This window comes from Cyprinodon variegatus, unplaced genomic scaffold, assembly GCF_000732505.1.
Source record: "Cyprinodon variegatus isolate N-32 unplaced genomic scaffold, C_variegatus-1.0 Scaffold706, whole genome shotgun sequence".
NCBI lineage: Eukaryota > Metazoa > Chordata > Actinopteri > Cyprinodontiformes > Cyprinodontidae > Cyprinodon > Cyprinodon variegatus.
In genome coordinates this window covers 340,666-367,093 of record NW_015151159.1, presented here as the reverse complement: position 1 = coordinate 367,093, position 26,428 = coordinate 340,666, and the positions used below count along the sequence as shown (strand labels likewise).

The 26,428-nt window shown below is 38.8% G+C and overlaps 1 protein-coding gene across 4 annotated transcripts in view; it reads right to left on the bottom strand.

Moving 5' to 3' along the window:
* Positions 1–26,428, bottom strand: part of plxnd1 (plexin D1) — a 105,897-nt gene that overhangs the window by 48,069 nt on the left and 31,400 nt on the right. For all 4 annotated transcript variants that reach the window (XM_015394741.1, XM_015394743.1, XM_015394740.1 and 1 more), the window contains exons 8-13: positions 23,243–23,342; positions 21,872–21,970; positions 19,284–19,373; positions 18,513–18,621; positions 15,476–15,633; positions 8,933–9,078 (exon numbers count right to left, since the gene is read on the bottom strand). In XM_015394741.1, the coding sequence (XP_015250227.1) occupies positions 8,933–9,078; positions 15,476–15,633; positions 18,513–18,621; positions 19,284–19,373; positions 21,872–21,970; positions 23,243–23,342 (702 nt within the window). The remainder of the gene's footprint in view (positions 1–8,932; positions 9,079–15,475; positions 15,634–18,512; positions 18,622–19,283; positions 19,374–21,871; positions 21,971–23,242; positions 23,343–26,428) is intronic.

The window sequence follows — 26,428 nt, the reverse complement described above, 5'->3', positions numbered from 1 at the left end:
TATGACGACATGGGAGGTTTGTTGGAGAGCGTTAATGGTGGTGGCTGCATCATGATGAGGCATTGCTTTCCTGCAGTTTGAGCAAAGGGCTTGATTAGAGTTGATGGAAAGTGCAATCGACTAAATAAGGGCTGTCATATTCCAGTTTTATAGGATCTGTGTCCTTAATCCTTTAGATCTTTCCTGTCCAGCACAGCTGGAACAAATGGCTGAATCGCCTCATTGGCTTCCAATAAAGCCTTAAAGAGCCCCGTTAATGACCAGGTCTTTGATCTGGGGAGTAAGAGCAGTGAGACGTCTAAAGGAGGCAGGATATCAGCCCATGATTCCTGGAGTTGATACTGTGGAAATATATTCAAGGCAAATCTTGGAAGAATATAGAACCACACATATAACTATTATTAATCTGCAACAACTGTAAAGTTTGTAAAAGTTTGCTACTTTCTAACATGCAGGGCACAGTTTGTACTAAATTATCTTATTCAGTTTAATATTTCTTAGAATTCTATTTCATAAATGTGCATTTATCTTATGCTGCTGTTTGTTTTATTATCATATTTATATGTATCTCTGTTATTGCATTTAACTATCACTTTGCTGCTGACACAACATCATTTCCAACGGGACTAAGTAGGGAGAGTAGCTGTCCTGTAATAGAAATATATTACATATTGTTTATTTGATTCCAGCTTCATCTTGTCATATTTCGCTATGCCCCTAGACAAGGCACATAACAATAGCTCCTTAACGATTTGGGTATTTGTTTATGAATGTGGGGTAGTGTGGCTATAGTGCAAAGAGCTTAAACTGTTAGTAAGATTACAAAACGGCTATATAAATATATTTCTATTCTATTCTAGTCTATGAAAACATGTTAAAGACTTAATAAATGGGGAAGTGTATTAAGCCTGGTTTATTCTCAGAAACCAGGTCATCTATCGCAGTTAACGCAGATATGCGTTAACTGACCAATCAGATCAGATAGGCCTCTGATTTGGCAATTCGACATCCGCTCTATACTATGTGTATTTCCTGTTTGGTACCTTACCGGCTTGTTTTGTTTGTATCACTGCCATTGTGGAAAACGACTCATGAAGATGGAGCAGCTAGAGGAGCGAGTTTGCAAAGACGTAAGAAAGTACCCACATTGGTATGACTCTCGTTCTCCACAGCACGAGGACAGCACATATTCGAGCAATTCACGGAAGAGAAACACGCCACCCACCTCGCCCCCAATCCTAGCTACTTCGTGATTGTCCCTCTTGTGTTGTGGTGTGGAATAACATAGCGCAGGCCATGCTTCAAAATCAAAGCATAAGTCAAAAATATCTGTGTCATACATGTACCTGCGACAAGCCAGCTGTGACAGACTGCTGCGGGAGTAAACACAGCCCTTAAGGTCCCTTCCATATGATCAAAAATATTCAGCCTCAAAGATTTTATTTAAGGATGGTAAAGGTGGCTGAATGCATATGCTCATATTTTTCCTTCTTCTTCACAATAACAGTATGCACTCATTTGTGTACAGCTGCCAGATAAAATTCAACTGAAATACATTGTGGTTTGTGGTTTTAACGTGAAAAAACGGGGAAAAAGGTTTAAAGGCTATGAATACTTTTTGTGAATCACCATGTATATGAGGAAGAGCTGTGCTTCAAGCTTGTCTGCCTGTACATTCAGGTTAGTCAGAGATACGGTCAAGAAATTGGGGCTAAAACTAAAAGGAAATCTGTGCATGAGAGGGTTGTTAAATATGTAATTCAAACTGAAACGTTGTACGTGCTTGCTATATCTAAGACTGAACCACTGTAGCGTTTAATGAAGCCCATTTAAAGTGTGAATTTTGCTCCTTTGCCTGAGTGGCTGTTGAAAATACTCTAAAATAACCTGCAGTATCTGTAGACCCTGCTGAGGCCTACAGTGCTGCTCATTAATAACAAGAGCATCAGGTAAAGAATGTCATTACCCTCAAATTAAACTCCTGCCATTACCTGGCACGAGGCCGCTCTTTGAGGGAAATACGTAATTTCACAGGCTGTAATTTGGAGAAGAATGAAAAGGGACAAATGTAATCAAATGCAAGTTCCCAAGTTCAAATCTGAGGGACATAAGAGACCAGGAAGTCTGTATGAGACTTAACATTGGGCGTGTTTAGAAGGTCTGAGGGTTATCAAAACAGTATATCATGTTATTAAACATTATACCGACAGGCCAATTGCCCTAATATAATATTAGAAAATGTGTGATATTTGAGTGCTTTAGCTTATATTACTAAAAACAAAACAAACATCTCCTAAGACAAAAGCCACATGAAACCTATGATTTAAACTTTCGACAGAGAAAATGTAATTACCACCCCTACAGTGAACGGATAAAATGAACTAGACAGGTTTCTGTTTGTTTTGGGGCTGCTACTGTAGCTTTTCTTGTAACTAAAACCCAAATATTGCACAAGACCAACAGTTTCCCACTGTAATACAACCACAGTCATACATTATCTTGCATAAGCCCACAAGTGTTGAAAACCTTGAATTTTGGGGGGATTTTAATAAGTTGAATTGAAAGAGTTCAATAGATTTTATTTGACAGACCCGTATATGTTAAAATGAAACATGGTTTTCTAAATAGTCTACAAACTTTGCACAATTAAAATATATTTTTCTAGATAGAGTTAGATTCAGGTCTGGGCTCGGATTGGACCATTATGTCTTAATTAACCATTGTAGGTCAAAATGTGTATTAATGGTTGTTTTTCCTGCTGGAAACTGGACTTCCACCCAAGCTTCTAAGCTTTTTTCAGCATTTATCAAATGTTTCATTATAACTGCCTTGCCTTCATTCGTCTCCCCATTAGCTTGGAATCTCCTCAGCTTCCTCTCTGGTAAGGCAAATTAATCCTACAGAATGATGCAGGTGAAGCACGGTGGTGGTAAGCATGATGTGGTGCTTATACTGGATCTGCAGTGTTCCACTTTTCCATGTGTTTGCTGTGTCCCCTAGATAGCTAATAGCAAACTACAGACAGGAATTTTTATGACCTTTTTTCAGTGATGGCATTTTTCTGCTCATCCCTACATAATGGTTAGATTAGATAAGTTCACTGGTATTGGTTAGCTTAGGATTCTGTCACCTCATCTATGCATCTCTGCAGCTCCTCCAGAGTTTCCATGGACCTCTTTTTTTTTTTTTTTTTGGACTAATGCTCACTCATCTCTGACTGTTTATTTACATTCCTTGGTAGGTTTGCAACTATACAATTTCTACGGCCGAACAATGCTTTAAGATTCATTTAGGGGTTTATATGCAGAGTGCCTAAATGCATAAAAAATAAATTTTGCTGATTTTTATTTGTAAAAAGTAAAAATGGTTACAAGGCATGTTGTATTTTTTATGATGGTTCTCTAAGAGACTGCAACACAAAAAACAAAAGACCGAAATGGCTACGTTCATACTGCAGGCCTTGATGCTCAATTCCGATTTTTTTTTTTTAAATCCGATTTTTTTACATTGCCGTTCATATTTCCAAATATATGCGACTTGTATATGATCTCCTGTGTGAACTGCAGTCATAGAACGCGAGTGTCCCGCATGCGCAGTAGTAGACGCATTTACGTTACAGGCCAGCATGCTCTCTTTTTCCGGGAGTAAACATGAATGGTAGTGCCGGCGCGCATCTAGCGGTTTTTCTTACCATAAAAACTAAAAGCTTCTGCGGAGCAAGACGCATAATAGTGACCTTTGTCTGGTATTAATGACGTTCAGGTCGGATGAATCCGACCTGGCCATTCAGACATAAGTCGCATTGGAAAGATCTGATTCGTATTAGATTCAGGACCACATAGCCAAGTGGCCTGGGTGGGATTGGAAAAAATCGGATCTGTGTTGTTCAGACTGCCAAGAAAAGATCAGATCCAGGTTGCATATGGGCAAAAAAATCAGATTTGGTTCACTTCAGGCTGCAGTGTGAACATAGCCAAAGGTGGTGGATGTATTTCTTATTCCAGTCAAAAGGATATAGTGAGTCCCATCAGGAATAAACAGAGCAAGACTGACCCCTGGTCCCCATTCCAATGCCCACACACTACAGAAGAATCATGGTTGACAAAGGGCAATATTTGGGCAAGTACTGAAGAGTCTCCTATCATTTCCCCAGAGCGTCTGATGAGGACCATCAACAATCAGCTCAGGGTGTGTGTGTGTGTGTAGATGCAACTGTGTTGTCTAAATCTTGCTAAATGGACAGGGCGAGGGCCACTTAGCTTTTGAATGAAACTGATAAGAAGGGCGGTGTGAAAAATTTTCGACAGATATCAAGAGACGCACTTCAAGTAAATGAGCTGCGCCCAGGCTGACATTGCCATTAATTAACATGTCAACACAGAGTGAGAGGAGAAGAGTTCTTCCAGAGCTGCACACTTTCCTTCTCAGCACACAGATGTGAACTTTGGCCTTTTCCAGCACACGATCAGGCACCTGTCTCAACAGCCTCAGTAAATGGGGTCACAGACGTAGGCGCTGTGCTTGTATGCCAAAGGGTGTGGGACTCTAAGAGAGCCATTCTGAACTTGAAGTGTCGTGAATGAGGATAATTAAAGCAAAAGACTCATACGTCTTTAAAAACTGCCAAGTGACAGACACTATTTTGATCCATATATTTTTAATAATCTTATATTCCTGTTTATAGGGATGCAAGGAGGGCTATTAATGAGTCTAAATCATATCTATTCAAAAAGACTACATAAAAAGTCTCACTGTCTATAATAAGACTGAATTATTTGTTAAATACATATATATGTATATCAGATAGTGAAATAAGAATTTCTAATATCTGGTTTAAACTCCTATTTTTTCTGTTTAAATGACCAAATGTTGAAAGTTGATGTTGAAAAACACGTGAGTGTAGATGAAGAGATAAGGTCCAAGTTGATCAGCCACGGGATGCACCAACAACAATAGAGCCGTGAAGATTTACTCATGCATGTGTATGCAAGTCAAAAGTGCTGACAGTGTCAGATGCACTAACATGTTGTGATTTGTTATTGCATCTTCCAGCAGTGAGGATGAGCTCCTCTGTCACAGCAGCCAGGAGCCAATGAGAAATGGCAACAGGAGATTTCATCATCCCCGGAGTGAACTGTTTTTTCTTTTCCAGCTTCGGAAAGGGAAGGGTTGCGGATGTGTCAAGCTTTTGGAGTGACAGGTGAGACCCGCAGGTCACCCTGGAACTGGTTTTAAAACAATGATTGGCTTCACTGGAGCACGACCAGATAAACACTTCTATTCAAGGAACATTACAGATACCGAATAGAAGTTTTGGATGTAATTGCGGAGTTACTGAGCTCTGTTTCGCCAGTGTCAAAGCAGGGTCCTGCTGTCTCCATGGTGACAGTGCGATGGTCCCCGAGCCACGAGGGGATAGGAGCAGAGTCATTTAAATTGAGAGATGTGCTGCATAATAATATTTGTGGAAATTAGCATTGTGAATACATAAAAACTAACCACGAATGCAGGGTCAAGATTATTTTTGAAGAGTAGAAAAAGGCAGATGCTATGTAAAAAGAAGTTTAATAGTAGGCTAAGCTGTTTGCAGGCTTTTTTTCTTTTTATTTCAATCAATAAAATCTAGTGTATCAAAAACTGAAAATAACTGCTGACAACTTTTCTGTCTTGTAAGAGATTTTCTTTTTCTTAAAGTGTATTTACTGCTAAAATAAATGGAGTGTAGGCGATTGTTGGACCAAGAACTTCAGATAATTGGGATTATGAATACAGCATAAAAGTACCATGGTAACTTTCCTGGTATGTTAGGAGAGGAAAGCATAAAGTTCCCATAATTCCCCAAAATACGGGACCGAAAACAACCTTAAGTAGGTTGATTTCGGTTTCTCTCCACTCTGCCGCCAGAATCTTAGACCTTGAATTCTATAATAAGATCCAAATGTGTTTTATCTGAAAATAGGACTTTGGACCAGTCAGTCCAGTCCTTTTTCCTACTTACTAAGATGTTTCTGATGTTTCTTAGGTTCAGGAGAGGTTTAACACAAGCATTGGAAAAGTTGTAGCCCATGTCCTTTAAATGTTGCTGTCCAGTAACTGTTGAAGCTCCTGCTGCAGTCAGTAACTTGCGGATCTCCCCAAAGTCTTGTATCTAATGTGCTTTAAAATCTCCTTGATGCTGCAGTTATCCTTGCTCCTTCTTTTCCTTTTATTACAACACCTTTTTCTTTCCCCCAGTTTTCCTTTAAAATGCTACAGCATATGATACAACACTCTGTTAACACTAGCTTGTGGTGTGAGTCATGCCTTTCTTCTGGACATCAAGTCAGGAGTCCTTCCCATGGCTTTTTCGGCAACAGCAGCATAAATATGTTTTAAAAACAGATTTTTTTTGTACAACCTTTCATAATATTCACAGAATTTGAGGTTTACATTCACTTTAAGCCATCATTAATGCTACAATATTTGAATACTTCAATAAGTCCTTGGGCAAAATCAGGCAAACTGTATCTGCCTCTAGCTGAAAGCATGGCCTTTTTTCTATTTAGTTGTAATGGGGTGACCAAATGCTTAGGACAACTTAGCAGCCTATAAACTCAACAGTAATAGAGTTTGAAAAGCATGATTGCATCTCAGGAGACTGCGCCTGTTTTCAGTATATGGGAAAAGATAATGTACAAAGGGAAATCAACAATTTCCATGATGATGAAGAGATAACAAAGCACATTTTGTTGCAATACTGTCGAAACCTGATCTCCAAAGCATGACTGGACAGGCTGGTGAATCATTCAAAGACTAAAGATCCAGTGTAAAACCATGAGACATCTCAGCACTCAGAGAAAAAAAACACCTGGTTCTGCCTGCACATACATTTGGTTATGCATCAGCTTATTGTGCCATGACTTAATTTGGAAACAAAGTAACAATCTGTTTTTAACTGTGTAAAGCCAAAACCCTTAATGTAGAGAAGCCGTAGTATTCTATAGGCTCGTAATAGAACCCTTATAACAATTATTGTGTTCTTACTTTGTGACTATTATGCTGTAGATACACAGTTGCCACATGAACACATTCACATAAATTATAAGGGTAGCGTGATCTGATAGCCTCTAGGCCCAATTAAGGCACTTTTGAATGATCTATAAAAGAGCAGCTGACTGCACTCAGTCCTGATCTCTGTTTTTTAACTAGTGACAGATGGAGAAAGTCATGCCATGTTATTTTCCAGTACAAGGATTTCGGAAATATAAAAACACAGTGTTTATATAGTGATTGTAAGATTGCACATCAAGTTAGAATCTCAATGATGTATTAAAGGGTACAGATTACCAAGGGAAAAACTAAGCTCTTCAAACTTCTTTAGCTGCTAAGGTAGTAATTATATACATGGCATTGATTTTAATGCCTTGTTATTAGCATACTGTACAAGCCTCAGCTGTGAGAAATGCTGTAAGAATTTCAGGAATCCACCTAAGTCTCAGCATCAGTACCTCCTTAATCCTAAATGATTCAGAAGAATATAAAATCTAAAATCTGAACAATACAATCTGAATGGCAACATTCCCAACATCATATTTTAGGCACCTATCATAAAAGATCTTTACTGCATTAGATCAGCAAAAGGACATGTTGTGCAGCAAATTCACAGATATTCATTTTCAATTTCAATACCAAGTAGTTGTATGCATTATTTACATATTCTTTAGAAACTATAATAAAGCTGTGACTTTAATCATCAAAAAAAGCTATATGGCTATTTACAAACAAAGGCATGTGTAATCATACTAATATTAGTCCGTGTTTAAAAAAAATTTAGTCACTTCAAAAAAATCTTGAAAATAACTTGAGGTAGCAGGAGAAAAAAAGTATTTTTCTAGAGATGCAATCATGCAATCATTCACCTGAAATTTGAATTAACCCATTTTCCCCTCCGTCATCTGATAGATGATTAGCAGGTCAAAATGTATGTTTTATTTTTTTGGTTGGCCGCTAAATGATACAAAATTAAGATTTCTCCCCAATTTTTAGCCCATAAAGTCATCAACCAAAAAATTACTGCCTTCATCAACGAACCTCCAGAACATTTTTTTCTTTGCCTCTAATTTGAGTTGCAGTCCTTAAGAAACATTAATTAAAAAAAAAATCTAAATCAGTATCTCAGACATCACAAAAAAAATGCCTGACAAGTGCATCTCCAATTATTCTTCTATACATTCTACTCTATAATTTAAGCCAGTAAATAAAAAATTGTGGAGTATTTCCAATGATCAGGTAGTTGCCTTTGAAGCCATATCAACCAATATGACCTCAATATTTTAGAACACAAAACCAATATTTCCCCCTAAAGACCTAGACAACATAGAGCCCAGTTCCCCCTTAGTAACCACTGTAAGCACTAAATTGGAGGAGTTGTGTAAAAATATTTTTGAAGCTTTTTTTATGTGTTCCCAGCTGATAAGGAATTCCAGAGCAGAGGGCTTGGTTCCTGTTTTCAGTCAGTGTTGGCAGCTCTGACTGTGCTGTCTGAGTTAAGGCACAACATGCTGCGGTCCAAGACACTCACTTCAGTTTCTCCCAACAGCTCTGAAAAAACCTTTCTATTCTCTATTTGATTTGTCTTTTCTTTTGCATTTGTCCATCTCTGCTCACTGTCCACCTGATCACTCACTTTTTACAACGAATCTTAGGTTACTATGACAACAGGTAATTGGCACCTATCATCACAAGTCCCGGCTGCCACGTTGCTGCATATTTTAACAGGTCTTTAAATAAAAAATCTTGCTATGACTTTTCTCAGCCCTCTTTTTTGACACTTTTGACAGCATGGATAATTAAGTAAGTACAAGGTGCAAGGAATCAGCAGAAAACACTCTGACCCCCAAACGCGCAGTGCGACTTTGTGACTCCTAATTGTAATTTTTGTTTGAATACTCACTCTACAGAGACAGTATAGCGCTCAGGTAGCAGTTCACAGGGGACGTCTCCTATGGAGACTTTCAGTTCTGACGGCCTTCGTCCGAGGTTCCTGCCCTGTACGGTCAGAAGTGTACCTCCTTCAACAGGACCCCTCAGGGGGGAGATCTGACAAAGACAAAGTAAAGCAATGAACATGGAGAACACACATACAACAAAAGAGACAGAAGATGTTGCAATAAGCACAATAAATTAGAGCCTGTAAGGAGATTACAGCGCTCAAAATTACTCATATAATGATGGGTGATAATTAGGGCCACAGAGCATGAGCAGAGGTTCAGACTTGGAGTGTGCCATAGACATAGATTGGGGTTCAATGGAACAGATACATGGTTTAGGTATATAGGCGCGCACTGCAGACTCTTAACTGAGCCTGTCTGAGACTCTTCAGCCTCTAATCCTCTACAGCACATGCAAATAAAGAGCAGGCTAAGAGCCCCCTTCACATCCCACGAGAGACAGACAGAGTGGGAAAGTGAGGGCTGGAGAGGCGAGGTGTAGAGCACAGCAGAAAGGTGGATGAGTGGGGAGGCAATTTAGAGAACCGAGTGTCGAGAGGAGACTGAATGCTGATGATGGTGGTGAGAGAGCAAAGCCTCAACAGGGGAATTAATGCACTGTGCTTTTCCCCTTTCATCTGTTTTCCTGTGTCTGTTCCGTCAAATTCCTTAGTCCTATTTCAGCCGTTGTTCTGAGGCGTGCTCTCACACGTCATTTCAGCCCTTGCCTTTGCCCCCTTAGCTTTCCACTTAGAAACCATGGAAAGGAAACAAAGGGAAGAATGGTTGCCAGTCACTGGGAAAACATCTATAAAGATATCATCTTTTAGACCAAAACAGAAGAATTATGCTATGGTTTTGCTAGTGTAGCAGGGCTGTACTACACCAAGACTTCTTAGAATGACCTACAGGCTGAGGCGAGGTCACCATGACCCCCTTCTGAGTGTTATTAGCATGGCTCCACTGCTATCGGAAACTGAGCTGAGAAATAAAAACAACACTTCTGTTTGGTCTGGGTGAGAGGAAAAGGCTCAGCTTTACATGCAGCTACCCAGCAGGAGTTTATAAGAACATCAGAACAGATAAATAAACTCAATATTTCCTAGTTGAAAAGGAGGGAGGTTAAGAAAAGCAAGGCTGAGCTTCTTTTAATGCTTTGTAAAAATAAATTGCAGAAATAAATCTACAGTACCTTGCTCCTTGAACTTATATTACATCTTACCAAATTACAATGAATTCCAAAACAACTAAAAAAGAACTATTCAGCACCTCTGCATCAACATCTTTTAATTACTCAGCTTATAGGGAAAAAAATACAACATATAGAGTCCTGCCACAGATTCCAGGTTTAATTTAAGTCTATATTTTGACATAACTATTATAAAAATATTATGTTGTAGGTCTGACCCCCTGTTTAGAGCTGTGAAGGTGAACCTTCAGTTTTCCTAGCCTCAGTTTTCCTCCCAGGATTAATAGCTCCATCCAAATTTCCCAAACTTTGACCAGCTTCCTTTTCCCCGCTGATAAAGGGCATCCCCACAGCATGATGCTGCCTCATCAGAGTAAAGGTGGGTAATTAGAAAAGGCATGTTATGCTGTTTAGAATTTTATTTTCTAATATTGAAAACACAGTCAGTCACTTTCGTCCAATTAAATGAAAGTATTTTGTTTATGTTATATAAAGAAACATATTTTGGTTATATATATATATATATATATATATATATATACATATGGTTTGTGAAAGTTTTGACAGATGTGAGACCATGCTTATTTACACAGCAGACATACATAGAATTCACATTAATAAATACATGATCATGGCTGCATATGCTTAAGAGCATTCCATACATATCACAGAACAGCAGTTATTTATCATCAAAACAAATCTTGCAGTAACCAGTGTGCCTCTTTGCTACCTTTGGGATTTAACATTAACATTGGTCTGCTCTGCTATTCATTTACACCTCTTATGAGTCTGTGAGCCTTGATTTACAGCGTAAACTCTGCCAAGCCTCCAGGGAGAGCGCGGCTGTGGGTTTGTGTCTGCGAAAGCTTCTAAACCCAATGCCTTAGTATTTAAACCCTTATGAACAGTAAATTATACCTCAGTCAAACACACTGCATATGCAGGGTACAAACATTTATACTATCTCACAAAATTATTTATAATCCAACCTTTGGTCGAGCTGCAACAAACCTACATGTATTTATTGTTCAGGTTTTGTGTGTTAGACATAATATTATGCTGCCTGATTGTGGAGTAGAATCCAGGCAAAGACAGGAGCATAGGATGGATGTAATGATCTTTAAAAAATAAAAAAAACTGAGAACTTACAGAAAAAACACAGTGAAACAGATACAAGGGAGATGAGCAGAGTCATAAGTGTAACAATGAGGAGTGAAACTGGATGGTAATGGGTAATGTAACACGATGATCCGGCAGAGGACAATCCCAGTAATGGAGCATATTTACTGAGGCAGGGTTGAATAAATGTCAACTAAACAAGAAGGGCTCATCAGATTTAGTTGATAGTTTCAGCCAAGGTAGAGAAAAGAGGAGGGTAGCTGAGGGAGGAGGACTAATTACCACAGAAGCTTATTAAGATACAGAAACCCCAGGAAAAATCTAATACCAAATAATCTAGATGTAAAAAGAACAATAAACTAGGAATCAAAATTAAAGAGGAGGAACTAAAATGACAACGTCTATTGAACATACACATAAACAGGACAAATATGTAACAAATGGAACAAAAGTTGGGCATATGTTTTTACATTTTACTGTGTTGAACCTTGATACAATTCAAAGCAACTAACGCAATAAACTAAAGTCAATAATTAATAGTTTTTTAAGCATATAATTTAGCAACATCCCAATCTTGAAAGATCTCACAGACCATGCAATCAAATTGGATGAGACTGGGATGGAACTTTTTGACTCGCATTCAAAAAACTGAAAATCTGTCATCAAATTAAAGTGAAAACCCCATAAACACTGGTATACATGGTATTCGCAACATCTTGCTCTGTGGATGATTCTAGGAGCTGAGACCAAGTCATTACTTCCCCAAAAACAACTTAGTTAAATGTTCAACCCTCAAGTTAAATCACCTTAATATTAGCAAGTCACAAGTCAAGTGAAAGTCCTATGCTTTAAAAATCATGCCATTAAAGGTTTAGTGAAGATGTTCTTTTTCAGGTAGATCATCAAAATAAGTGGTCCTCCTAATTGTCAATGATTCGTGTGATATGTTTACGTAAGGCTGTCCTACGTGCTCATCTCCCTTTTCACCTTTTCACTGGAAAAATTACAAATCTTTTGGAAAGCAAGCTTGTATGAGCGATGCAAACTTTTAAACAGAGCGTGCACGAGTAGAGATGGGCTCTTGCATGCTCTCGCAGGCATTTAATAGGTGTGCCCTTTCGGGAGCGGGTACAGGATTGTGCATGTGCATTTTTTTTTTAAGGGGGAGAGCGTGGGTCTTCAAAAATCTGTGGAAATTCTCCTCTATACCTTTAACTAGTCATTATGAACTATTACTATGATGTCTGAAAATAAATGATAATTATCTTACTTTTTTTATTTATTTATGGAGAGTATCAAGTAAATCCATTTAGGTATTTTAAGTCAAAGTCAAGTTATAAGTCTTTTCTTACACAACATGTAATGAATTTCCTGCCTAAGAAGTTGCTGTGTACAGTCCCATGATCTCACTACTTGCTTCCTCAGCTGCAACGTCAATCCAAGTCTGAGCAGTGACACGTATGGCAGCTCCAAATACTGGGATTTGCTGCATCTGGTGTTAAAAGTGGGTAACTGCCAGATTCTTGAAAGTCATTTGTGTGGGGAGACCATCCAGCATTCATAGTTTTTATCTCCTAATATCGTCCTGTCTCATTCCTTTTTTCAAATGTCCCTGTTGAATACTCCTGTTGGCTTCTGATTTCTGGACATCAACCTCCTGCCCTGCCTCTCAACAAAATAGCCAAAATCTGTTTTCCACTTCCCCTTTCTGGATTTTCCTCCCTATCATGTATGATCAAAGCCAGAAACTTAGATCTGCTTCCTGCCTCATTTGGAAACCTCTACCCATTTAGGTGTGTCTCCTTTTTCCAATTCTCTTGCCTGGATCCTGGATCCCCCTCTTGTCTAGTCCTTCTGGAAAGCCCTGTATTGTGGTTGCTTCAATGTGCATGCCCCCGAACTGACTAGCTAGCCATAGCTCTATCCAGTACTGTCAGGATTTGTGAAACGATATGGCTGCGCCTGTAGGCACCGGCTTGATACAGCTCTTCAGAGCCAGCACAATCTTTCTGCATCTTAGGGGGTTAGTGGCTTTCATTCAGTGTACCCTCAACAGATTTGTTCTCGACCACTAACCCATATCTCCTCCCCACAGTGTTTTCAGTTTCAGTCTTTCAAGTTCCAGTAACACCTATTTACTGATGAATAAACTATTTTATAATGCTTATTTCTAGTCTCTTTTGAATTATTGGGGCTCCAGATTCTGTCCAAGTATTAAACAACCAAGTCCCAAGTCAACAAACCTGTGACTCAACTCTGCTTGGGTGAAGTCATCAAGTCATAGTCCACAACTTTGCAAACACACCACACACTTTTCAGGTGTATTATGTTTAAAACCATGTGTTTTTGTCCATTTCACAAGTGCATTAGTATGTGTTAGTCCAAGTAAAGTACATTTATGTTTAAGGTTACAATGCAGCAAAACATGATAAAGCTTTAGGGTCATAAATACTTGTGCAGTGCCCTATATACAGGATTCAGCCTGCCAGAAAAAAACATATGCTTTTCTTTTGTTTATTTTTTTCTGTTCCTGACATAGCTTTCATCTTTCTCCTGTCAGTCCAGTTTTCCTGCATCCCTCTAATCAAGAAGGACACAAAGACAAAAACAGGAAAAAGATCCCTGCCGTAACTGTAGCGCTCCCCACCCTTCTCTATCTAAGCTTTTCTGCATCCTCTCTCCTAAACCATTCCAGTATGAGCTAGGTCCTTCTGTGTTTTTTTCTTTATATGTCAATAAACCGTGTTTGTCAGTTCCTGTTTTGGATGCCAAACTATGTTTTCTTTTACAGTAATGAACTGGCCTACACATTATATGGGAACAAAGAGCCGAGGGAGATAATAAATATCTCCTTTGTCTGCTGTCGGTGCACGAAACAGAAAACATTTTTCATAATAAGGAGGTAGGTGGAAAACTTTAGCGAATAATGAAGTCCTCCATTTTAATATTGATGTTTTGGCACCGTTGTCTCGGGATAAAGATCGTATGTGACATCAGAGAGAGAAGACAAACATGTTTCATTATCTTAGCCACAGCATGACTGTATAACAAAGAGCTGCTGCTGCCGGCCAGGGTGTCTGTGTGTGTGTTGAGGGAAATGGGATCTGGTTTCAGTAAGTTGGACTACTTGGGTTTTAACCCCCTTGGATTCTCTGAGAAAACATGTCTGCCAAAGTATTGCATCACACACCCGAGTGAACCACAGTCCCACAATCCTCTCTCCTGCGAGAAACAGTGTGAGTGTAAGAGAGCTGTGCAACAATAGTCTACCCACACACATCTCTGCCCAGCTAACTTCAGTCACATAAGAAGTCCACATGAGTTAGGCTCTCAAAGAGCATCCTGTTAGTCACAGTATGCTGACAGCTACAAAGAATGAAGGATAATCGTGAACGCTTCAATATGGCCAGTTTGTGTGACAGATTGTGGGCCTACGTGTGTGTACTTGAAGGAGTTTGTGCATGTGCATTTGGCTGCTTTGTTCTGCTTTGCTTATTCTCCTGGGCTGACCAGGTTTTATCTACAGGAAGTTCAGGCCGACTGGCTCTCATGTGAGCCGTGCTTCCCATGAATGCCTGCTGTGGCCGCGTCGATATAAGCTGCAGGAAAACGACTTTGGGGATGAAACTGAAAGCACCTCCACTACGGTTAGACAAACAAATAAATATGATGATCGTATTGCTTACCTAAAAGCATTAAAGGAAGGGCACCCTTTCAGAGGAGACGATGACACGACCGCAATAAGATCTGTGTTGGATAAATGTGCCCTAATTCCTTTTTTTACCAGAGTGGTTTTGCTTCTGTTATGGTTGAAATTCAAAACAATCCCTCATGGGAGCTTATTCTAGCTTCTGTGGTTTCTTTCACATGAAGACCTCTTAACTTACAGCTCTCGATCCATGGATTACAAATACATATGTGGCTGTTTTAGTGAGTGGAAGGTGTTCCCATGCCCTCCTGATGGATCACAGATCCTTTCAGCTGTGTCCCATGTGAGCTGTGGTTGAATGAGTGTCAGTGTTGTTGTGGAGTGAACTGTTTTATTAAGAATTGGTTCAAACAGTCCCCCCAGCAGCTGACACTGGACAGACAGGACATGGGGGGAGGTATATCATGTGAGTGACCTCATGATTCAGCGAAACGAAACAGAGGCTAACGCCCACAGAAAAGAGGAGGAGGGTGAATGCAAACATTTTACCTTGTTGATCTCAGGAGCAGGACACACATCCGTGATTGGCTGACAGTCATCCCTGGGCCTGCAGCTGTTTTCACACCATCCACAGAGGTGTCCCTGGTCCTCACGGCCCCAGCACTGGGAGCAGTCAGAACTGCCTGCTCCACAATTGTAGACCTCCACTAGAGGGAGACGGGAGGAAGAAGGGACAGAGATAGGTATATGAACTTTTATAAAATAATATACATAATATAGTGGGCCAAATAATCCAAACATAATATATATATATATATATATATATATATATATATATATATATATATATATATATAAATTTTTTTTTTTTTTGCCACATATCAATGTGTATGTTTTTTTTTTCTTTAACTGTAAGGGTTTTTCATAGATTTTAAATAAGGAAATCCAAAAGTAAGATGTGCATTTGTATTCCATCAAGTTAATCTTGATATCTATAAATAAAATGTTGTTTAAAAATTGCTGTCAAAATGTAACAATGGTAACTCTGGAGGAACTGCTCAGGTGGGAACCATTAGCCCTACTGTAAGCCCGTACACTATCTGACCCTTATAGAAGAGTAGCAAGAAAAGAACAGTTAATAGAGCCAGGCCATATGATCTCCTCTTAGCAATTTGCCTTCAGCAAACAGCACTTTATTGCACTGAATTGGAACAAAGAGGAAGGAAATATGTGTTGTTTGTTTATATTTTGTCTCCTCATAGTGTTCATGGCTTCACCTATGTGTAGTTTAATCTGAGTATAAATGCAGCTGTTTTGCTATTTAGCTTAAAAAACAGCATTTTAAGGTATAAATGTCTCATTGTTTAAACATTCCAAAATATTTAAACAATATAGAGTTTTCAAAAATTTAGAGTATCCCCTTAGAAGGCTGTAGTCCTAATTTGAAAAACATGATCAATGTGAATCTCTTTCTAATCCACAGTAGTGTTCTAATTGTTAAACCAAGTAAAAGTGAAGGAACAGGAGCTAAGAATAGGAAATAGGGGTTTTATTTTGCTGTATTCAAAACGAACCAGGAGAAATAAGAAAAATTCACACACTTGTTCAAAGCTCCCAGTGTCTTTCATTGAGAAATACAAAGTTTCAACCACAAGGTCTTGCCTGAGGAAGACCTTGTGGTTGAACCTTTGTATTTCTCAATAAAAGACATTGGGAGCTTTGAAAAAGTGTGTGAATTTTCCTTATTTCTCCTTGTTGGGGTTTTTGAATATCCTGCACTGGACCTGGACATAGGTTTCTATGTGTGCACAACTATTCCTTTTACTGTATTTGAATCTAGTCTTGGTGTAGTAGAGCTTTTAATGCAGATCGCTCTGACCAAACTACACCATAGGTGAAAGGTTGAGATTACAGTATCATGCTGTGTGGAGTATCCCTTTAACTAATAATCCCTTTAACTAACTACAAGATACTGCTTGAAGAAACTGTTTTAAGAACCACTTGAAAAAATTGTCACTCTAAAGCAGGACAATGACCCTACAGGTGAACCAGCGCATCAATGTAAAGGTGTCCATCCAAACTCACTTGTGTATTAGAATGGCCTAGTCAAAGTTCAAACATAAATGTACCTAAGAATTTGAGGTAAGACTAAATAGTTGTTAATAGATCTTTAAAACCATGTTTTAATGTCCTTCTAATTAACACTACTTATTGTTAAGCTGTGTCAAATAACTCCTTCAAATGGAACTTTAAGGGCAAATTTCTACAAATAGAAAAATCTTTTATCATACTTTATAAAAAAGCAATGTTTAAACAACAATTTTTCATGGTCATAGAGCACTTCTTAAAAGAATAGTAAAGTAATGCCTGCAGTGAGTTTTTTTCTGTGATAATACCTGACATAGATGCAAGAGGCTCTGCAAACATTACACAAGTGGTCTACACTATTTTTAGACTCATAATGTTTTACAAAAAGCTGTGTTGGTGCTAGTTAAATTTTGATGCTGCTGCTTTGTCTCGTTTCCTTCATGACCTATATTTGTAATATATTTAGGATGTAATAAATCAGTGTCCTTCAGTCCCTGCATTGCTACTTTTACCAATGGAAAATTATCGGAGTGCTGGTTGTAGCCTGATAAAACATCTGTTGGCTTTGCTGACCTTGAATGTTCGGCTGAACATTTTGCTCCACAGCTTACATGAACCATATGGGCCGCATGCTCTAAATAAGTAGAATAAACATTTGGAAGATGATGTATTCATTGTTATAAAAATAAAACTGAAGAAAAAACAAGGGGATGAGAACAAAGCCCAGGAAAACAGATGATTATGTTCCTGTTCCAAAGTGCCTCCCAGCGAGACATGCCATTTGTATTACTGCAAGCACATCTGCACAACTGACTGCGTGCATATTAGGGCGCATGCATCTGTATGTATGTGATAAAGTGTGTGTCATTTTAAAATTTGATGACTTTGCATGCTGAGGCGGGATGCCTGTTAAGCAGAATATGTGGCAGCGGGCCAGGTCTGTTGTTCACAGTGGCTGTGAACGTCACATCAGGGAATGGGACAGGCAAACAACTGGCTTGTAGCGGCTCCGCAAGACAATATACTAAGTTCAACAACACGCGCCACCTCTCATCATCTCACAGTTGTCATGGAGCTCAAATTGTATTTGCGACAATTGGTTTGGACACTGCTTGCAAGAGGCTATGATAACACCTTCGATCGCAGCCCCCCCCCCCACATGTTCAGTAATTATCATGTGTAATTAGGCGTTAGCAGAATACAACATTATGGTAAATTACTAGTTGTTGGCAAATTATGTGTTGCAATACACAAACTGCTATCATTACAAGTGAAAGGCAGTCTGACACTGTCTATTCTTGTAAGTACTCTTTTATTTTTCCACAGGTTCAATCATATCCACCCGTCTCGTCAGAAATGCATTCTCTGAGCACCAGGGTCATGTAGTTTTTTTTTTTTTCCTTTAAAGTAAGGAAGAAGAGAAGGATTACAGCATAGCATAGGGCTGTGTTTTTCCTTCTCTTTGTATGTCTGTCTAATCATAGGTTTTACATCTTACCTTTCATGGGCTGAGGGCTGTCAAGGAATATATCCTTCCTCTGACTGCTGAAGTCTCCTGCTCTCCTGAGGCTGAGGTGGTAAATCTGACTCCTCTGATTGGTGAATAACTAAAAGGGAAAAGAGGCAGATATTATCAGATAAAAAGCCTGTGTAAGTGTCCCAATTTGATCATCATTCTAAGTCTTGTTATTGCCCCAAATATAGTGCAGACCACATTTATTGCAGATAATAGTAAGTATGTCTGTAAGCCTTTAAAATCGATCACACATATACTGCAATAGTATAATCTTATAGAGAATAATTTAATCTTAGAAAATATTTTCTTTAATAAAGTGCAAATTAGGTCTTTTTTAACTACTAGTGTTTTTGTGGTATATAAAAATGTATGTATATACCTTACATGCCTTTTAATGGATAATAATCAAGGACTACAGAATCGTTAGAGATGGGGTTCAGATTAATGGTTTAAGACCATGTGAAATCTCATCTATGACAACTTGAATTTATTTTGTTTTTTCATTTTTTAGGTAAGATGCTACTGCAGTATTGGATAAATGTAACCTATTTATTTACTTTTCCAGGGTTGTCAATAAATGTCACTGGCACTCTGATAGGCTTCTGGTCAGCTCATCAACACAAGATTTAAAGATATTAGATTAAAAACAGCTAAAAAATAAGCTTGAAACATGACAAGTGTGAGCTCAATGAGGCAGTACGTGTAACAAATTGCCTCACTGGCTATTTCTGGAAGATTATTGTCCGAACTTACTGTCACCCCACTGCACTTGACAGTTGAGTTGTCCAGCCATATGGCCTCATAGCGCGATTCTGTTCCAAAGTCACACTCCAGACTCTCCCTCTGTTGAGTAAGACACTTGTTTAAACAATATGGAGTATCTGGAGAACTACAGCCAACAAAAATGTGATAATTTGCAGTTCTCAACACTTGAAAAGAGTAAGCAAATGCACAGAATGTTAATGTCTAGCAACAATCTTTAATGCTGAGAAAATACAAGGAAAGTGAAAGTACAATTAATCCCATATTAACTGAGTCTGCCAGAAAAGACATTCAGATTTCATATTCATAAACATCTGGACTCCCACACCTCGGCAGCTCATCTGGGAGTCAGAATAATGAGTGTGAATTTATTTCTTCACAAAATAAGTGCCTGGAGTTCTCCGGAGCGGGATATCTGAGACCACGGAGAGGCAGAGACAGGTAAGAGCAGCAGACGATAAGTGCTTAAAGTGGAAGAAGTCATTTGTCAGTGAATCCGGCCAGCTTAAATGGGTCTACTTTGATCGGCCTCTCCAGGACGCAGCTATTTCACCTCGCTTTCTGACACCCGAGACGACTGATATGTATGGTAGCTGCACGGTTCTTGCTTTGTGTGCTAGTGTGAAAATTTCCCCGGAAGTCAGTCAGAGATTAAATATAAAAGATGAGAAAGTTGTTCTGAACGTATTTCTTCTCTGTGGTAAAAGCGTGGAATTTAACAAAAAAGGAATCCCAGCAGGGTCGGAGTGTCGGCTGAATTTGATTGGCAGCACATTTCCTGCTCTGCTGACTTGTCCGAGATGAAGACGTTGATCAAACGTCAGTCTGTCTAAACTTTCATAATGAGGAGAAGGCTATCCTGAGGAAGTCTGTGTGTGACTTAATGTCTGTCACCATAGCAACACGCCAGGAAGGCATCGTGAGAGGCCAGCCGGGGTTAAGAGTGTGACCAGCCACGCCTGGCAACCAGTCAGCAGTGACATTTTGAGCAGGTCTCTGAGTTAGGTCCTCATCCTCACTGATGCAGCGTCAGCTTCTAGAACCCCTCAGTGCGGATTAACTATGAGGATGGGACTTTTAACCAGTGATCTGAAAAGACCGCCTGAATGAAAATGAAGAAGAGCAAAATTAGCTCCTGCTGCCTCAGGCTGAATGCACAAGCTGTACACTGTGCTGACAAAGACACAGCTCCTCATGGCAAGATACCGGAGGCTGAACATGCCCAAACAGCTGAGCAAATGATCTTCATCCGTTACAGTGGCTCTCCAAAGTCTACACAATGTGTTTTTTTTTCAGTTAAACATTTTTCTACAACTAATATGGCATTTATTCTGTACAAGTTATCAGACAAACAAAGAAAACTGTTACATTTAGAACTGTTAAATGCTACAACTTGGTTGCATAATCTTGCACAGCATTAAACTAACACTTGATTTCTGTATTTGGTCTTATATCACCCCACACATGGTATCTTTAATTGGAAATATTTTCCAGTATTGCGTTGGGCAAAATCTGCCCAACTGATTTATTGTTTGGAATCTCTTCAGTTGTTTAAATGAAAAATTCTTTCTAGATCCTGGCAAGGACTTTCAAAAAAAATTGACAATTCGTGAAATAAAGCCTTTTTTTTTTTACTTTACCTCTCTTCAGCTTTACTTTTCTTTGGGTTAGTTAGCTTAAACATCATAGCCATTAAAAACATAATAATAATAACAATAAATGTTGGGTTTCAGGGACTGGGACAGTCCTTCAAGTAGGCTGAATATGTCATTGGCATGCAAAATGTGCATGCATGACAGTAAAATACAATATTTAACCAAATATTGCATCTAACCATTTGCTTATTTGTTTCCAAAACAAGCATTGTGATGATAACTCTTATATAATATAACATGCAGCTCTATGGTGGATATTTTGTTTAGATGAAAAAGCTTTTGTCTTTTAGCCTTACTATGTATTTTGGATATATTGAGATTCCAGCAATGGATGCTGAAAAGAAGCAGCACATCTCAGATATCATTTAGTTAAGTCAATGTTGCTTGCTGCATCTTGTCTTTTCTTCAATTCGAAAGAAAAAATAATTCCTTCTATATGTTTTCTCCAATTGAATGTGATAATTTGTAAATGATTAAATGTCAGAAAAATCCTTCAAGGGAAACTGAACTTTGTAGAAGGTGTGAGTGTTATAACTAACTTAAAGCCAATTTAAACCTAGGTTTTAGGGTAAAGGTTTGAACATATATAGTTTATTACCAATTTTGGTTTCCATAAGAGTTCTCAAAGACTAATCTGTTTTACAGGTAAAATACACAGGATGCCAAACTATATTCAAAGAAAACAGTTTAGTTCTGTGCCACACAAGTTTTAGTGTGAACCACTGTATTTTTAACAAGCAGAACACTCAGACTGGTTTCAGTCATCCATTGACCCTAATCCCAGAACACAAACATTCATCTGTTTTTAGCCCTGCTTGAAGCTAATACACCATATGCTTCTTTTTCCTTCCAATCACTTTCGCCACATGTAGTTTTTGGAGACAGTCCAAGTCCGGCTCCCAAGCTGGAGGATATCTGACGCACCTTCTGGATGTTTTTCAGGTTCATAGTAAAGTCTTGGGCCATTCCTGATGGGGATGGAGGAGCATCGGAGGGAATCAGGCTGGGGCAGGAAGCGGCACTCTGTGGTAAGAGGTGGGGGGTTTTTAGTGGGAAGGAAGTGACATACAGCAGTTAAAGAAAACAATGGCTCCCTCAGCCCCCCCTTTCATACATCCACCACCTAAAAATACCTGTCCTGTTTATCTGGAGGAGCAGGAAATGAGAGGGTCAAGCCTCGCTTTGAGGAAAGCAACAATGACTTCAAATAGAGCGACGGTGAAGGATTAGAAAAACAGACTCACCAGACACAGAAAAAGGAAACAGCTAAATACTTCCCTGTGACCTCATGATCTCTAGTATAAAAATCGTATCCCCTATTGAAACAAAAACTATAATTTAAATAGCTAAAGCAGCTTAAAAAAAGCACAATCCTTTAACACTGATCTAATGGATATTTACTCCATTTGCTTTAAAGATGCAATCATGCTTTCATTACCTCATCTGTGTAAGACCCATGAGATAAAACCTTATCATTAAACAGCCGTGACAATAAAAGGCTTCAGAATAACAGCAGTAGGCCTACAGCTGACCAGAGCAGCGAGATCTGTGTCTCCCCCCACCCACTCCTAAAGTGGGATCAGGCCTGAAGAGGGAAAATCCACAGGGCCACGCAGGCCATGGGATTTGGCTCAGCAGTAAAACTCTAAAGTAGACACAAATAGTTTGATAGCTGACTTAATCATCATGTTGTCAGAAAAACGTCTAAAGGAAAGTGGTAATAGTTTCCAATGGAGCTAGGCTTGTTTTTGGATAACTTTCCCTGTTTTGCACTGATATCTTGTTACACTGTTTGATATGATTTTTATTGTTTAAGAGCACTTCTAGCACTCACAGTGCTCATATCACTGAATATTTGATAGTAAAAGATGGGTCTGTGTCAGTTTCTACTCAGAAACACTAATTTATAAAAACATTAGTTTTTCCCTCACCGTAAATACATTCCTTGACTCTTCACAAATTTCTGTCAAAGGGAAACTTCAGAGCATGTTAAAGGAGTTTTACAATAATACTTTATCCTGTTACACGTCTGTAAAAAAAAAAAAAGAACCTCCTGAGACTTCATAGCTGATTTCAACATTTCTGCACACTGTAGTTGAGAAACTGAAATTGTAACCTCACAATGATTCACCGCATGGGTGCTCTTGCCTAACCAGTCTGGACTCAGATTATTAAAAGAAAACATTTTTTTCTGCAAAATCCGTATTGTGTCAGCGATTTGGACACGTAGGAGACTGATATCATTAACTCCCTCAGGGATCTGTCTGGTTGACAGATTGGGGGAGAATTACTCACTTCAAGAAGGTTGAGCTTTGATTCATCTTTGCTCGAGAGGCATAGGTGGTTCTCCTGGTCCCAGTAGCACTTCCACCCTGTGCTCAGGCAGCTCATGCATCTAAAAATAAAGAAAGGTTCAAAGGTATATATGGTGCTACATTATATATAATAAATTACTATTCCTTACACGTTTCCAAAATATGTAAATTGACAACAAACTTTAATCTCTTTTATCTGGTTTCTCACAATAAAACTAAAATAAGCCCTCAGCATGATGGCGCTACCACTATGTCTCATAGCAGTGATTATGTGTTTAAGACATTATTTAATGGCTTTATCAACCAAAGTCAAAAGCAGATATTTATAGATAGTACATAGATAGTTAATCTATACAGGCGAGATTTGTGGAGTGCAGAACCTGTAGTTGTTTTTTCATTATATTTTCTTGCACTTCCAGAGTAACCATCGTTCTCGAAGCTGCTTTTCCTTGTTCAACCCTACATAGCCTGTTAAATTAGATGGCTGACCATGTGTTGGTTCCAAATAGTGGACTGAACAGTGATCCATAGGATGCTTTGGTTAATGTTTCAATGTTTCCTAATGTGCTCTGTGTATCTTTATTTGGGGTTTCATAGAAAAGGGGAAAGGGAACAAAAGCATAGGACAAAAATCAGATTAAAAAAAAAATCTTTTCTCTCCCAATTTCAAGTTTCCCCTAGCTGATTTTGCCTAAAAATTCTGATATCATGTAACTACTGTCTTTGTATATTTCTCATTCCATGATAGGGATAAAAATAAAAAAAACAGGGGAAGAAATATAATTTGGTGAGGTCTATTTTCTCCTTAAAATCTTGTCTATGTGTTCGTTCCCATGTAAAAGTTGAAAATGGAGCCCACTATGACTCATTTTGGAGCACCAAAAAATAACGGGGAGGCTGGACTGATTATAGGCATCAAAGTAAGGCTTTAATAAAAGGAAGTAATGATTAGTCACAGTAGCAGACACGCTCATTCCCCAGTCAGCTCAGCCTGCGGAGAGGTCAGGGCCAGATCGGCGGAGATCAAACTCTCTCTCTGCTAAATGATGATGCATGAGTATGCATGCCATCTCATGTGTTTATATTTCAGCGAAAACAGGCTTGACTTTTAAGGTGCCGACAAGAGGCTACTTCACTGAGAACATCTGCTAGAACATGCTTGGCAGCTCAGTTGATATTTGCACATCCATGCTTTTTAAGGCTGAGTCGTAACTCTTTACAAAGAGTGTTTGCAGATAAGAATCCAGCGGTGTGACTTCAAGATAAAGCCCCTAAATATACCAAGACTACTTAGGTGTGAGGGGAGTCTGCGTCTTTAGCCTCTGGGTAGAGACAGATGTCCCACACTAGGAGGGATGGTGCCTCCAGTGATAGCAGCACTCCGAGGGGGTCTCTAGATTAGACAGCGGCGGGTGTAAGAGGATGTGTAACTGTGTGTGTTCTGATTAGAAGCAGACGGACTCCTCCAGGCTGTTATCAGCTGCAGCCTCCCAGTTTCTCCTAACTCCATTTCTGCCCAACTAAAACATCTAAAAACCTCATCGCCCAGCCATGTTTGCATACACACACTCTCTGGGCTTGACTGAACACTGACAGCAAATACCCTGTGAAACTGCTCACCCCTGCTCATAATGACCACTCACGTACACACTCGGCCTAAATACACAGCTGGGCTCACACTCTCAGGGTCCCTCAGTGGACACAGAGGTTGAACACACATCTTCAATCACACCTCTGTCAAAGAGAAATAGAAGCAGGGATCCTTTCAGGAGAAAGGATCACTTTTAGGGAGGGGAGTTCAAGTGAACCCACACAGACACAAGAAAGGGAGAACTGTGACGCAGAAAAGGTAAAATAAAGAGCAAGTACAGAATGACTCAAAAAGGAGAGAAAATATGAGGTGGAGAAAGAAAGAAGAGAGCAGTTAAAGGTTTGGTGTTTGTCCTCTTGGTCTGCAGGGTGATGTTGGAATGTCATGGTCTGCTTGTAATTTACACTTTACCTAGTGACCACTTTATGATAAGAGTGAGCAGCACAAACAGCACTCGCTCCTTTAGACAAACACATACATGCAAACTGATTCAGCCCTATTATATCATAAATAAACTTCAGCATGTGGCTCATAAACCTATAAAGGATATCTGTTTTCTTTGTTTTTAACAGATTTTTCCTGATTTATTACACTTGGAACTGCTACTAGGATCATCCAGCCAAATATATTGTATGAAACGTTTCTTCGTTATCACACTTATGTTCATTTGCTGGACTTGACAATAGAAAAAAAAATCCCAACACAATTAAAAATATTGGGCGACATTCAATCGCTGAAGGCCAACATATTCTGAATTCCTGGCATAAAACATGAGATCCAAAGTTTTTAAATGATTAACATGATGCCAATTTAGGATATAGAAACATTTTGACTTCAACTGTGTTGAATCTCAAACCATTAAACATTGTCTTTGGCCCTGCAGAAACTCATTAGTGCAAATATTTCTCATTCCTATTTTCTTTTAGTTGACATTACTCGGACAAAATTTACTTCTGAACTTGACACAATTACTTATTTTTACTTGCTTTTAGTGTCAAAAAGAGAACATTTTTAAAGAACCAAACACTTTCTATAATTCATTTTAAACTATTGAATTTGTCTAATTTATACAGATCCATTACATTATTGCTTTTTCAGCAAACATGGATTATGATGAATAATATAGCTAATGAATAATCAAGCTATCTAATCAGGCTAATACTGTAAATTGTATTTTAATATATTTTAAGAGTGAAGTAAAAGGAAGAAATGGGCTCAAAAATGTTTACAAATATCAGGAAGATGATATATATATATATTTTTTTAAATACTTAAAAAGTTCAGCATCCAGTTGAACTTCCAACAAAATCATAGCCCGGGCTAATGAGCATATTTCTGTGCTTAATTAGGCTGACCCAACAACACTTCGATTCTATGAAGTAATGTTCACACAAGATGAAATACGCTCGATGCAAAATGCAGGTGAGCTGAAGGAGGCTAAAAAGGCCAGCTGTGTTTTTTAAATGCATCAACAGAGGCTCTAGGGCCCCCCCTCATTGATGCAGGACTGATTACTGAGTCTATATACTTTATATTCTATATATATATATATATATATATATATATATATATATA